This window comes from Lutra lutra, chromosome 4, assembly GCF_902655055.1.
Source record: "Lutra lutra chromosome 4, mLutLut1.2, whole genome shotgun sequence".
NCBI classification, from domain to species: Eukaryota; Metazoa; Chordata; class Mammalia; order Carnivora; family Mustelidae; genus Lutra; species Lutra lutra.
In genome coordinates this window covers 143,425,933-143,441,805 of record NC_062281.1, presented here as the reverse complement: position 1 = coordinate 143,441,805, position 15,873 = coordinate 143,425,933, and the positions used below count along the sequence as shown (strand labels likewise).

Here is a 15,873-nt window from a genome sequence, read left to right as displayed (position 1 = left end):
ATACACTTCTTTCCCTTTCCTTTGCTTTTCCGCATAGTGCTTATCACCCATTAACATACTATATGACTTCCCATTTATTGTTTTTTTTTTCCTCTCTTATTTCGATTAGAATATTAGCTCTAGGGGCACCTGGGTGGCTCAGTGGGTTAAGCCTCTGCCTTCAGCTCAGGTCATGATCTCAGAGTCCTGGGATCGAGTCCCACATCGGGCTCTCTGCTCTGCAGGGAGCCTGCTTCCTCCTCTCTCTCTCTGCCTCTCTGCCCACTTGTGATCTCTCTCTGTCAAATAAATAAAATCTTAAAAAAAATAAAGGTAGCAGAATATCTTCAAGCATTAAAAAAATATATATATAAGCTATGAGAATGGATTTTTTTTCTGTTTTGCTCACTACTGTATCCCTAGTACCTGAAATAGGGCCTAGCACAAAAGAGCTGCTCAGTAATTTTTTTGTTGATTGGAGGTTGTTGCTGACTGTGGCTGTTGTTTATTTTCATTGCTGGATATATTTCACTATATTCATATATAATATCTTATTGCTTACTGATTCTGATTATGATAATCGGGCTCCATTCCTCCCTACCTTCCTCCTTCTCTTCTCTTTTTTCCTTCCTACCTACTTCTGTCCCCCTCCCTCCCTTTCTCCCTCCCTTCCTTCCTTCCTTCCGCCCTTCCCTTCCCTTCTCCCTTCCCTTCCCTTCTCTTCCCTTCCTTTCCTTTCCTTCCTTTCTTTTTTTATTTTTCTACCATAAATAAACCAACTATGATTCTTCTTCTACAAGTGTCATGATGCGTAGATGCAGGAGAATATAAAACTGTTTGTCAAACTACTAGATCACAGGTATTGCAGATAGTAGCTTTGTTAGATAATGCCACATTTTTCACTATGTACTACCAATTTACATTCCTGCTTTCATTGCTCTATATTTTTGCCAAAATTTAGTATTCTCAAAACATTTAATATTTGTCCATCTGGTGGGTATGTGTTGTTATTTCATTATTTTTTATTTCTAAAGAACTAAATTACTAGTGAGATTGAGCTTGGTATCTGTAAGTTACACTGTAGTAACAAATGATTTCCAAATCTCATTGACTTAATGCCATAAAACTTAATTTCTCATTCATGCAAAGTTTCCTGTGGATTAAAGCAACTTTCCAGGGCAACTGTCCTTAGTAACTCAGAGGTCTAAATTCAGGGACTGTCCATCATTCTATAGCTGTATAATCTGCAACATAGGCCTTTCCCAATTGGTATGGTATGGGAAGAAAAGCATGGATAATCATGAGCTAATTTTAAATACCTTTGTCTGGAAGTGACATGAATTGTTGCCACTCATATTTTAGGAGCAAAAGAAGTCATGTAGTATGTTTAACTTCAAGGAGATGGGGAGGGTTAATCTTCTTTGATGCTAAAAGGAAAATAAATCTGGGAATACTGGTGAGCGGCGCTTTTTTTTTTTTTTAAACTATTGCTGTATAACAAATTACCCCACAGTTTGATGCCTTAAAACAACAAATATTTATTATTTCAAATATCAAGAGTTAATATATCATAGGTGTGTTTCTGGGCCCAGTATTTGTGCTTCTGGTCTCTTTTTTTTTTTTTTTTGCCTATATCACAGTGTTGTAATTACTGAAGATTTAAATTAAATTTTGCTATCTGGTAAGTGTGGTTGCAAATCCTCTCACTTTGTGCAATTTTTTCAAGAGTGTAATAGCATATTCCTTGGCCCTTTGCTTTTCCATATACATGTTTTTGAATCAGTGTGTCAAGTTCTATAAAATTTGTTAGGAATTTAATGGAGGTTGTGTTGAGATTGTTTTGGGTCTATAAACAACTAAAAGGAAATTGATACCTTTAAATATTTGGTCCTAGAATCCATGACTATCTCCCAATATATTAGGTCTTCTCTGATATAAGAAACATAAGTGTTGTTTAATATTTTCCTTTGGAGTTCTTGGACAACTTCTTATAAGATTTATCACAGGAATTGCATGTTTTAACATTTATTTTAAATAGTATCTTTAGAAAAATTCATTGTCTGTTGATACCATATAGAAATACACCTGACATTTGGACATATTTTCAAAATAATAGCTTTATTTGATTGTAATTCACATAACATTCATCTTTTTATGGTATAAAACTCACTGGTTTTTAGTACATTAACAGATTTATGAAATTTATGCAGCCATCACAACTATGTAATTTGAGAACAGTTTTATTACTCCTCAAAGAAACTCTGTACCCATTAGCATTCATTCCCCAATCCTCTTCCTCCTGTGCTCAAAACCACTGATTTACTTTCTGTGTTTATGGATTTGCCTGTTCTGGATATTTCATATAGATAAAACCATGGGGCCTTTAGCAACCAAATTCTTCCACTTAGCAAGTTTTCAAGGTTAATCTGTGCTATAGCATGGACCTGTACTTCATTCTTTTTGTATAGCTAAACAATATTCCATTCTATGGGTATACTACTTTTTGGTTATTCATTCATCATTTGATGGGCATTTGGATAAGTTTCCACTTCTTGGCTATTATGAGTAATGCTGCTACTAACATTTGTGTAGAAGTTTTTTTGTGAATGTATGTTTTTATCTTTTTTTGGTATATACCTATGAGCGGAATTGCTGAGTCACATGGCAACTCTGTGTTTAACATTTAAAAATCTGTCAAACTACATTCCAGAACAGCTTTCATCATTTTACATCCCCCCCAGCAATGTGACCCTTAAATCTACATTGCCAACATGCCAAGCTTAAAAAGATGTGATTAATGCGAGTATATAATTTTCAAGTAAATTTTAATAAGTATTTATAGGAAATATTAGACACAGCAATGCTGGATATGTAGTGAAAATTACTGTCCAATTCAAGTTCTACATACTTGGGAGTTTTTAAAATCTTTTTCAGAATTGTGAACACTCAATATGTATAAGGTGGACCATGAGAAACTTTTGTGAATATTGATTCTCACTGAAGGAAAGTCAGCAAGTCATGTATTCAATAAAATTAGTAGGTTAGGCTCTTCCCACTTACACAATTTTTTGGTACTCCATAAAGTCTCCCCCAAAGTGAATATAGTCCAGTGCAGGAGAGTGTTTGCCTGGCCAGTGCAATCTTTCAGGGATCTGCTTAGCTGGGCGAGAGCTATGGCCCTGGCAAGTACAGCATGAAGAACTCCTGAGGAGAGCACAGAGCTGTAGGGAGCCACTGCCTGGGGGATGGGCGGATGATCTCCAAGAAGAGAGTCATGTATTTGAATCACGTGAGAGTACTGTGAACTAGCAAAAGAAAATGACTTAACTAGAGACTCTCTTAAGGGGCATTGTGGTATTAATTTTAAAAGTGTTTGCCAATTAGTGGGGGGAAATCCAGAAGCAATATAGACTTACAAATGTGTATACAATATGGGTAAGATAGTGAATGAGAAAGAGAGGAAGAGCAGTTGGGGGCAGAGAGAAAGGCTTTACTCCTGGGCCAGTAGTTTCTGTAAGGTTTGTGGGAACATGTACATGTTTTATCTGTTTGTACTAGAGTATACCTAAAGATCTGAAACAAACAGAGATTCTCAGGAGCTTTTATAATGGGCTTTAAGAGTGTGACCTCATGTTTAAGAACAGCTGCTATCAAATATTTGTTTTGTGAAGGCATAGGACAACTTAGTTTTCCTGAGAATCAGATTTTCTCATTTTATTTTATCCAGCAGCTGTTCTTTGGGTGTCTAAACCTATGAAAATTGAGAAACAATGAACATGAGCTAATCAAACAATTAGATTTCTGTATGCACCAACAAAATTTCTGAACCAAACTTGTTGGTGTTTAGGAGCTAAAAGAAAATAAATTATAAACAGACATAGATAAACACACACTCTATCAACAGAGAGCGAAAACATAATGACACATGCATAAAAAACACCCAATAATTATAGCTGCTGTCATGTTATCAAGATGTTATCTCTTAGAATTATGACATACTTATCATATTAGACCTACCCAGGAGGTAGCTGGCTATTTCTCTAGTGATCTGGGTTCTTTTGGCAACACTGCTAGTCATAGTTTTGATTTGAGGGAGAGAAGGTTTTTACACAGAACGAACAGGATGTAAAAAATGTTCTTTCTATAAAAAGCAGTCATCTGGGCAAATGGCTTCTTGGTCATTTGATTCGAAATTTGCTAATCAGTTTGCACACTGGAGTTCTTACTGTCTTTTATTGATATTCTTTGGCCGATCTTTATTTTTACTGACCATAGGTTCTGTGTGAATCTCTTTTGTAATACTGAAATATGCTTCCTGTGCCTTCCCATTCTTCAAGGGGGCAGTTAACTCTTTACTCTTCCATGGTATCTGTTACGATTCCCCAAACTGGAAGTAATCTCTCTGATTTCTCCTAATTACCGTCTTTCTAGGTAGTTGTAATTCTGTAAATCTAGATATCATGAATTTTTAAGATATGCTATCATTTTTGTACCTCCAAGAAAGAAAAGGCTCTGCCTGTATTTTACAGTGCTTTCTCAACCTTTAGAATTTTTTCTTATATCTACTGGAAGAGCTCTTTTAGAATTAGTAAATAAAGATTTTTGTTTAAATCATATCACTCTCATAAGGAAGGTATAAAGCAAAGAAATTGGTTAAGGAGTTCTTTTTCACATTCAGAATCTGTTTTTTTTTTTTTTTAATTACTTTTCATCTCAGTGCTGTTGATGTCAATATTTTTCCAAACACTAGCATTTTCTCGGTTATCAAGAATACTTGTGATACAGCATTTCATAAAAGAATGCTTCACTATTGTTTCTTAGATTTTCTATCAGCGTGTTCCATTTTGCAAACTTTATGCTGGTTCTTTATATGTTCTTCCCATAAGACGTCAACATAAGGTTTTCAGACATTGCTCAGGGCTCCTTTCCCTTCCTCAAATGGTCTTTAAATAGTTTGTTGCCCGAAATATTGATGGGTTAAAATTGCCCAGTCTATCATGAGGAAAGCGCCCCAGTTTGTCCGTATGCAATCAATGACAACTTGATCACAGCTGCTACTGGGCTATCGGTAATTGTGAGATAACATCGATTTTAACAAAGATCTTGATGTCAGAGATGTTAACATTTTGTGAACCTTAAAATGGAAGAAATACAGCAGTACTCTCTTCTTTTGTGTTTCTTGGAGTTCAACTAAAATATCACCTCTGTGAACCTTTTCGTTGGCCCCTAGGACTTTGTTAGTAGCTATTTTCTCTGAAATCTCATAGCCCTCTATTTAGTTAAAAGGACTCAGTAAGAATTTTACATGAAAATAATCCACGCACATGGTTACAAAAACCTATTGCAATCAAAAAAATCTCACCCCCTGCCCCATACCTTCTCCATGCTGACCTTGGGAACAACTAACTTGAACCATTGCTGGTTTTGTTTCCTAGACCTGTGGCTTCCTCAGAAGGGCTGGGTAATGTGCTTATACTGACTTCTTTTCATTTATCAACCATAAGCAGCATCCTAGAAGAGAATTTAGCTTACTAGTTTTGCCTTCTTTCTTTCTCTATTCCTGCATATAATTATACCAATTTCCTGAGCTTCTTAATTGATTACATTTGTAATTCCCTCCACTATTTCTGTCCCATTCACTACAGGTAGATCCTCTGACTCCCTCCATTATCAGGTTGGGATATTTCACCCTTTGCCTTCCCATTCTCTCTCCTTATACAATCATACCGCCCAAGTTTTGAGAAGTGTATAGTGAGACTATTGTTAATATTCCACATTTAGTATTGTAATTAATCGAATCTTTCATTTTTGTCTATTGTTGAACCAAAAAGTTGAAAAATCTATAAAGAGCATTAATGTTATTATGACCATAACTATCATTCACTGCAGAATCAAGAAGTGTCATTTCATTTAATATGACTCCTTAGCCACCCAAAGGAAAATATTCTCGGAATCAAGGTTAAGGGATTCTTCCATCTTTCAAATGGATTCTTTAATTCTGCACTTGGCCAAAATTGTGCCATATATGCAGCACCTGGCTGGCTCAGTCCATAGAGCATGGGACCTTTGAGTTTGGGGTCTTGACTTCAACCCCATGTTGGGTATACTTAAAAAAAAGTATGCCATATTTTATTTTGGTTCATATTTAGATCAGGACTCTCCATAAAGCTTTTTTAAATTAACTTTATTTTTACTTGTTGGGAGAAGGTTGGTGGGCCTTCTTCATTGTATCTTTAATTTTTTAGGTTTTTATCCAATCTTCTTGATTTTTTTGGGATCAATTTCATTCTTCTTTTTGTCGACCATGAACTCATATTCTTATTTGGTCTAGTGGCTTCAGTTTTGAAATACGACTTCCTTTTTTCCCTTGTGCTATTCTGTGGGTTCTGTTTTTGTTTTTGTTTTTTGTTTTTGTCACATTTTTGCAGCTTCAGAATCATATTACCCATTGAGTTACCTCCATTCCTGCCTCCCCTCTGGTCATTTCCTTTCAGGGGTCAGCTGCTATCTGGACTGGTCATTCTCAAGCCTGTGGAGCCATCAGCTGGGTTGTAGTTCTGCTTTCCTGAATCCTGAATCCCTGAATCCCTCTTTCTTGGTTTACTTCTCATTTGGCTGGAATACCTTGTAAAATTCCTTCTGAGAAAGAGATTTATAGCATATAAATTTTCTAAGTCATTGTGTTATTGAAAATATATTTGCTTTGCTCTGATACTTGCTTGACTGGCTAATAGAATTTTCCACTGTAAATAATTTTCCATCAGTCATCACTGGATTATCTTCTAGTATTCATTGTTTTGGTATAAAACCTTTGCTTCCATTCTCTTTCTCATTCCTTTAGAGATTTTTTTCTTCTCTGGAAATGTTTCCTGTCTTCTGTTCTTTGCTCTTCTGTAATTTCTTAGTGATCTGTTTAGCAGTGGATATTTTTTCCGTTCTTACTCCTTGGACTTGGAACACTTTTCTTTTTTTTTTTTTCCTTCAGTTTGAAAACTTGTATCTCTTATCACCTCTGGAAAAGTTTTTCATTTTATTTCATTGATCATTTTCTCTTTATTCTCTTTTTCTGGAACTACTGCTGTTTGGATATGGATCATTTGACCTTTTTCTTTAAGCATTTCTTTTTTCTTTTTTCCTTTTGGGGAGGAATTAATTATGCAAAAGTGTTTTCTAACATTTCAATTGAAAATGTTTTTGCAACTGTGCTTAGGATTTTCTAAAGCTCTTTCTTCTGATGATGATTCCTTTGTCAGAGCAATCTTTGAATTTATGGGTGCAGCGTCTTCTGAAAATGTCCTTGAAGATACTCATGAACATTTATTAAAGCTATTTTTCCTCCTCTGAGTTATCTATGTCCCCTGTGGTAGGTTTTCTTTTTTTTTTTCCCCCCTCTTCTTACAAAATTTTTTCATTATGCTGAAGTCTTCATGTCTTAGTTCATGTCTTCATTCAACATGGCTGTTAAGGGGAAAAATATGAAGAATGTGAATTGTGTGCATATGGGCGGTGTTTGTCAACTGGTAGGCTTTATTCTAGGCACTTGAGTGGGGAGCTGCCTTTTATCAGAACATGTAAGTTCTTTACCATGTTCATGTCAAGTCTATACTGAAAGCCCGAGTTCTCCTCAAGTAACTTGTACTTTTTAATTCCTTTAATATATAGGAGTGTATGCAACAATTTTTAAATTCTTTTTGGCTATTTGACATCTTTGGATATTTTATCTATGTTTGGGGATTTCCCTACCTTATAAATCCCTATTTTCCCAAGTTTCCTGGCTGCCTAAATGTAGACTGTGAACTAGGCTGCATCAGTGAGAGACATTCATGCCAAATCTTATATCAGAAGTGTGGGATATGGAAGAACAGATGAGCTCAGAGGAACTCAGAGGTAGTAGTCTTTGAGGTTTCAGTCATAACATGCAATGTCTTAGCATGGTAGCAGGGTTATCTTTTCTAGAGAAATTTACATGGGATTTTGGGTGAGATTCTTGACTGTGTGATTTATTAGTCAAGTTCTCTGGCTTTCACTGAGGTTCTGTGAGGTACCCAATAATTTTACTATTTATTTTCCTGTTTAAACTAGCCAGAGTTGTTTCTCTTGTTGTAAATCACTCCTCTGACAGTTACAGGGAGTTAGATTTGGCTGCTGTGAATTGTTCATGAGGGGATAAAGAAAGTCAGATATTACATATACAGACTAAAACTGTCTCTCCTTTTGGCCTCATATCACTCTGCCCTTTTCCATTTGGAACATCTCCAGGGTTTTGCTAAGTAAATTTTTTTCTTCATTGATGACAGTTCCTTCCCCAAATACCCTGTGTGGTCACTTCCTTCATTCTACTTCATTGATCTTTGCTTCATCTTCCAGAAATTTGTTTAAATCTCTCTTTTGCTGCTGCTCCCTTCTCATTCTGTGTTCTATTGGTTAATAATGATTTATTTTACTGTAATACTAGAGACATCTCAGGAGTAAGAGAAGATCAGTTTATTTGTTTAGTTTGTTATCTTGAATGTGAAGTCCCATGGTACTTTACCCAATATTGGTATTATGGAACTTTGATATATAAAAAAGTTATAAAATAATGTTACTTATTAAAAATAACAAGTTAAGGGGCGCCTGGGTGGCTCAGTGGGTTAAAGCCTCTGCCTTCGGCTCAGGTCATGATCCCGGGGTCCTGGGATGGAGCCCCGCATCGGGCTCTCTGCTCCTCAGGGAGCCTGCTTCCTCCTCTCTCTCTGCCTGCCTCTCTGCCTACTTCTGATCTCTCTCTGTGTCAAATAAATAAAATCTTAAAAAAAAAATAACAAGTTAAAATTAATGATTTATTATTGATTTTTATATTTCTAGTCCTTCATATGGTAACTTATAGTTTACCAAATATTTAGCTAATAATTAAATGAGTTAACTTACATATAGATTTTTAAATTACTTTGTAGGTAAGATGCCTATTCTGACTCACCTTTGTTGAGTTTATGGTACCTACGTCTCTGAATCACAGTTTATCCCTCTGTATTTTCAAGGAATTAATTTGCAACAAGATCACATAATTAGAGCCACATCAGGAATTAAAACACTTGAAATTAAGTTTTCAAAGTGACAAATGCTTATACCAAAATGAGGAAAGTTTTTAAAAAAATTTTAAAATAATTTAAGTCTTTAACAGCTACTTGATGGGAAGGAATAGCATCACCAATTTCTGCCCTAAATGAATAAATAAAAGTAAACATACTTAAAATGACAAGATTAGTAGAGATAGACCAGGCTATATTTATTTTGACATTTGAAGAAATAGGGTTTTTCATTTATATTTAGATGAAATACTTAAATGGTGTTAAGTGAAAAATGGGCGCCTGTCTAGCAGAAAGTAAAAGCAAGAATTAGTGGCAGATGGCGCTCATCAAGGCAACAAAATTGTCAGAATTGATTTTCCTACTCATAAACTTTTCTACAAACCTAGAGACTTTGTGAGATCATTGGAGCAAGTTGTAAATAATTTCCTTTCTTCCACTCAAACACTAATTGAGACCATTCTCCTTTATATTTAAGTAGAATTTCATACATAAAGATACACAAAAAGTTTTCTATGATAGAAGTTGAAGTCTGATTTTTTTTCTGAAAACCCATAATATTATAATTCAGGAGAATATAGTTTTTTATTTCTCCTTTTGTTTGAAGTTTATAATAATAACTCCAGAGTCAGTGACATGTATAATATGCTTACTCTGGTGTTTTATGAAAATTGAATTACTGACCACAGATCTAGATGTTATGGGTGGGTCATTTAGATCAATCTATGAATGCATCTTTGTATATTTTGTGAAGATTTCAAATAAAACACATTATTTTTCTTAACTGTCAACATAGAATGACTATATTCCAGAGGGAACGTTAGGCAGTATTATCTCTAACTCCTCATAGCTTGATGTCTATCAGTGGCTCAATTTATAGGAGCTATACTTACAGAGGACTGCAGTTTATTTATCTAAATCAGGAACTCTAAATCGGGAAGCTTTAGATGAATTTAGATGAATTTCAGAGTTTGTTAACCCCCTGAAATTATAGCCCTAATTTTGGGTGTATGTGTCTCCTCCTGGCAGTTGGTACCTTGCTCTTACCAAATTCTCAACAATATCCATATTTATTTATTTTTAAAAAAGATTTTATTTATTTGTTTGAGAGAGTGAGGGGGAGGGGCAAAAGGAGACGAAGAGAGAATCCCAAGCAGACTCTGCTGTGAAGCTCTATGTGGGGCTTGATCTCACAACCCTGAGATCATGATCTGAGCTAAAATCAAGAGTCTGACGCTTAACCAACTGAGCCACCCAGATGTCCCAACAAGATCCATATTTAAAAATGGTTAAGGGGGGCTCTCGCCCGCCCGCCCGCTCCCCTGCTAGCTCGCGCTTTTGCTCGCGCTCTCCTCGCGGATCGAAGGGGCTCTAGCCACAACCTGCGGCTGGAAGGGAGACAGAGGCGGCGGCTCAGGAGGAACGAGGTTGCAGTGGTGGTGGTGGTGGGAAGATGTCGGGCGAGGACGAGCAGCAGGAGCAAACTATCGCCGAGGACCTGGTCGTGACCAAGTATAAGATGGGGGGCGACATCGCCAACCGGGTACTTCGGTCTTTGGTGGAAGCATCCTGCTCAGGTGTGTCGGTACTGAGCCTGTGTGAGAAAGGTGATGCCATGATTATGGAAGAGACAGGGAAAATTTTCAAGAAAGAAAAAGAAATGAAAAAAGGTATTGCCTTTCCCACCAGCATTTCAGTAAATAACTGTGTATGTCACTTCTCCCCTTTGAAGAGCGACCAGGACTATATTCTCAAGGAAGGTGACTTGGTAAAAATTGACCTTGGGGTCCATGTGGATGGCTTCATCGCTAATGTGGCTCACACTTTTGTGGTTGACGTAGCTCAGGGGACCCAAGTAACAGGGCGGAAAGCAGATGTTATTAAGGCAGCTCACCTTTGTGCTGAAGCTGCCCTGCGCCTGGTCAAACCTGGAAACCAGAACACACAAGTGACAGAAGCCTGGAACAAGGTTGCCCACTCGTTTAATTGCACACCAATAGAAGGTATGTTGTCTCATCAGTTGAAGCAGCATGTCATCGATGGAGAGAAAACAATTATCCAGAATCCCACAGACCAGCAGAAGAAGGACCATGAAAAAGCTGAATTTGAGGTACATGAAGTATATGCCGTGGATGTGCTTGTCAGCTCAGGAGAGGGCAAGGCCAAGGATGCGGGACAGAGAACCACCATTTACAAACGAGACCCTTCTAAACAGTATGGTCTGAAAATGAAAACTTCACGTGCCTTCTTCAGTGAGGTTGAAAGGCGTTTTGATGCCATGCCATTTACTTTAAGAGCATTTGAAGACGAGAAGAAGGCCCGGATGGGTGTGGTGGAGTGCGCCAAACATGAACTGCTGCAGCCATTTAATGTTCTCTATGAGAAGGAGGGTGAATTTGTTGCCCAGTTTAAATTTACAGTCCTGCTCATGCCCAATGGCCCCATGCGGATAACCAGTGGTCCCTTTGAACCTGAACTCTACAAGTCTGAGATGGAGGTCCAAGATGCAGAGCTAAAGGCCCTCCTCCAGAGTTCTGCAAGTCGGAAAACCCAGAAAAAGAAAAAAAAGAAGGCCTCCAAGACTGCAGAGAATGCCACCAGTGGGGAAACATTAGAAGAGAATGAAGCTGGGGACTGAGGTGGGTCCCATCTCCCCAGCTTGCTGCTCCTGCCTCATCCCCCTCCCACCACACCCCAGGCTCTGTGAAGTGCAGTTCGTCTTCTCCACCCAGGACCGCCAACAGAGCAGGGTCTCCCTGCCCCCATCCCTGTCCCCACCCCAACCCCTTCCAACAACAACCAGCTCCAACTGACTCTGGTCTTGGGAGGCCAGGCTTCCCAACCACTGAAGACTACTTTAAATAGAAAAGAGAAATTGAATAATAAAATCAGGAGTCAAAATTCATCGTCTTCAAGCCCCTCTTTCTAGCCTTTTTCTACTACTCTCTGCTTGGTCAAGGTTTATGGCCCTATACCAGAACAGGGAGAAGGCTAAAGTAGCCACCACCACTAAAAACTCAGCTGAAATTTTTTTATATCACTTTGGTGTCAGCATTTTCCCATCTTTGGGGCTTGTTCCTCTCTTTTCTCACTCTCCCCAGGTATTTTATCAGGCCTCAAAACAGAGAGGAGCTATATTCCTCAGATTGTTTTTATTCACATGCAGCAGATTGCTTTTGTGATCCAAACCGTCTGGTTAGGCCCCTCTCATTTTTAGGAGCCGGAGCCTGCATTTACCAAGAGATTCTCATCTGTCAAATGGATCCTCATTTGTAAATCTCTTTAGTCATTTTTGTTCCACAGGACCTTTTTTTTTTTTTTTTTTTTTTTTTTTTTTTGTCTTCACAAAGCTGTAAAGGAGTAATCCATCTCAACCTTGTCCATTTGTTTGGAGTCAGTCGGGGTGGTGCATTCCCCTGCTCCATTTTAAAAACCCGGGCTGGAAGCTCAACTGTGGTTTTGTTCCCTGTTTGAAATATTTTGACCTCCCTCCCTGAAAGAAAGACCAGGAACCAGAGGAGCAGCCTGACTGAAGAGATAACTCCTAGCTTTTTGAAGCTGTGGACTTGGATTGGATGATTTGCTAGGGGTTTGGAGAGAAAGGTGATGGATTTCAGTACCTCTGGCATGTTGTCCCAGGGAACTAGGGCTCCCACTAACTTATGAGGTTTTTAAACATGTTGAAAATGACATGGCATTAAAATAAATTTGGATTTGCTCATAAAAAAAAAAATGGTTAAGGGGGTACCTGGCTACAGTCAGTTTGTTCTCTGTATTTGAAAGTCTGATTCTGCTTTCTGTTTGTTTATTCATTTGTTTTGGGTTTTTTCTAGGTTCCACATATAAGTGAAATCACATGGTATTTGTCTTTCTCAGTTTGACTTATTACACCTAGTATCTATGTTGTCCATCCACATTGTCACAAATGGCAAGATCTCATCCTTTTTTATGGCTGTATAATATTCTCTCTCTCTCTCTCTCTCTCTCTCTCTCTGTGTGTGTGTGTGTGTGTGTGTGTGTATCACATCTTTGTTATCCACATAATGCATCTTTTGAAGATTGTTGTTATTTTCTTGGTATGATTCCACCAGGCTATTTTGAAGAATATTCAAGAAAGAGTCATATCATGCCATTCCTTCATTTACTCATTCATTCAGTTAATATATAGAAAGCACCCAGTAGGTGAGAGGCAGCCTTCTGTGGGTGAAGGATATAATGATGAAAAAGAAACAGTAAAAAAAAAAAAAAAAGTCTTGGTTTAGGGGAGTCTACATTCTAGTGGGGAGAGTTAGACAATAAGCAAGAAAAATAAGAAGTCATATTCACATTAGATAGTGTGAAGAAATCAGGAGAAAATTCAGCAGAACAGCAGGTATGGCATGTTTGGGTGGGGAAGGTGTTGAACTATTAGGTGGGCTAGCAGGGAAGGCTCTGAGAAGGTGACTTGAACAAAGGAAGAGCAGTAGTTGATGAGATCAGAGGGGCAGTTGAGATCCAGGACCTTGTAGTTCTGTGTAGGACTGAGACTTGTACTCAGAATGAAAAGGCAAGTACTATAGTGTTTGGGGCAAGGCAGACATGATCTAGATCACTCTGGCTGCTGCCTTGAGAATAGACTGAACTGAGGCATAAGGGCAGCAGAAGGGAGACAAGGTAGGAGGTGCTTCTGACTGTCGGGGAAGAGAGGGTGGTGGCTTAGAATAGGGTCTCGGCAGTAGAGGGGCTGAGGAACTATTGAATTGTGAAGTTCCCATGAAACTCTGGTACGGTTAGGATGCTCATGAGGATGTTACCTGTTTTGAAGTTATTCAGGCAAAAATTTCTTTCTGTTCTTAGTGTTAGGATTATTTGAACATTTTCCCTAAGCTGTTGGTTTCATTTTAGTGTAAAAGCACTCTGAATATATGATTGAACAATTTGATCAGAAGAAAGTATAAAGGAAATTAATAGTTCATCTTTAAAAAGTGAATTCAACTTAATGGCATTTTGTATATTACACTTACTTTGGTCATCTTACCATTAGTTTTCGCTTTGCTTGATTTTTTTCCCTCACAGCTTAAAAACTTCTGCCTTTTTTTCTTTTTTTTTCCCGGTATTATTTGTGCTTCCGTAAACTTCTTTGTATATTCCTTTCTGGTACAATGTAGGGTCGTATAAATATTTGTCTCATTGAGTCTATATAAGGGGCCATATTTTACACTCTCTTCAAGGTTGCATCTATGTCCTTTTCATTGTTGTGCTTGTTTCTCTGTTATGTAAGAGTGAAACCTGCCTGCAAGAATTCAAACCATAAGAATAATTTGTGTTTTGCATGGAACATTAAATAAAAGAATGCTTGTCTTATATAAGCAAGAACAACTGAGCTGTTTGGTCATTTGACTCAGAAGATCAGTTGAGTTAAAAGTGAGTCAAATCAATTGTTGGCCTGAATTATTTGCCACCAGTTGGTTCATTCAAAACACTTAGTCTAATGATATGTTGTATCTGTGACACATCCTGATTATGAAACTTGTTCTTAGGTTTATTTTAAGAGATATTTTTTAAAAGTTTGAATTTAAATTCCAATTAGTTAACAAACAGTGTAATAATTAGTTTCGGGTATAGAATGTAGTGATATAATACTTCCATACCGTAGCCCGTGCTCATCACAGCAAGTGCCCTCCTTAATCCCCATCAGTTATTTCATCCATCCCCCCAGCAACCTCCCCTTAGGAGAAAATTTTGTATCACAAACAGGTATCAAAAAATTCATATGATTAGATAATGAGGAGTCCAAAGACCGACCAAATGGATGTTTAGAAGTCCTAAAGACACGTTGGGATATCCATCTATAAGGAATCAAACTTCTGATGAAAACTGAGAGGCTGAAAAACAAATTTATCAGACAGCAAAATGTTTATGCTCATCCCTTCTCTTCCTGAGCGTCATTAAGTCATGAACTAAACAAACGTGTTTTCCTGTTTACTCATCACATGGTGCCAATTTGCAGATGTGACTTATGAGACATGTTTCTCACTACATATTTTATAATATTCTTTGTGGTAAATCTGTGAGTTCTGTTTTAAAATAAAATCTCTCAGAATCATGGGAAGCTCTGAAAGGGATTATAGAGCTCATCCATCAGGGGGATTTATATACAAGGAACCTGAGGTCTAGAGTGTTGACGTCCCAAGTCCCACAGCTGATTAGTTGGAGAGTCTAGATCAACATTCAAGACTCCTGACACCTAATTCAGAGCTTTTTACCTCAGATTAACTTTCTGTAGTGAGCTGAATCCCCAGTTTGAGGTAACAAAAAACACTGGAACAACAAAAACGTTTAGGCTTTCATTACGAGTCAAAGCCCAGTATATTAAAATTATGCTGCCAATCTAATTCATGATGTCCTAGTACAAATAATCTTATTCATGATGTATTTCAAATTGAGTAGACTTCATGGGAAAGCTTATCTCTTGAATTCAGCCTATGATTTGGATATATTAAGCCATCAACCTTTCCTTAGATTACTCTGATAACTCTCCAATGTGAGTATTACTGCATCTGCAAAAAAACACCAGGGGTTTCCAAAAGTATACAGGGTAATTTCCTCCTCTTTATTGGAAATAAATATACAGTCATTACCTATGCTATAACTGTTTGGCTTTGTAGTATTACAGGGAATGTAATGGCTTTAGAAAATAAGAGAAATTTAAGAGTTGAGTATGAAAAAAAATTAATGTTCAATGGTGTACGTATTGAATCAACCTTATGAACACTTTTGTTTAGTTAAAAATTTGGTCTTATCCTATGATGCCTGGTTTGTCATGGCATAAAGGAATATTAAAAAA

General features: G+C 37.4%; 2 protein-coding genes across 16 annotated transcripts in view; both read left to right on the top strand.

Annotated features, from left to right (window-relative positions):
* LEPR (leptin receptor) overlaps window positions 1–15,873 on the top strand; it is a 121,642-nt gene that overhangs the window by 37,011 nt on the left and 68,758 nt on the right. For 2 of the 15 annotated variants that reach the window (XM_047724814.1, XM_047724812.1), the window contains exon 2: window positions 14,308–14,450. The exons of the other annotated variants lie outside the window; for them this stretch is intronic. The gene's annotated coding sequence lies outside the window, so the exon portion shown is untranslated. The remainder of the gene's footprint in view (window positions 1–14,307; window positions 14,451–15,873) is intronic. 15 annotated transcript variants of the gene reach the window in all.
* Window positions 10,352–12,780, top strand: LOC125097208 (proliferation-associated protein 2G4). The gene has a single exon (XM_047724824.1). It carries the CDS (start codon window positions 10,501–10,503, stop codon window positions 11,683–11,685), a length of 1,185 nt encoding a protein of 394 aa, XP_047580780.1. The 5' UTR covers window positions 10,352–10,500; the 3' UTR covers window positions 11,686–12,780.

Coding starts and splice junctions, on each gene's coding strand:
- LOC125097208 (XM_047724824.1), top strand. CDS start 10,501: ATGTCGGGCGAGGACGAGCAGCAGGAGCAAACTATCGCCGAGGACCTG.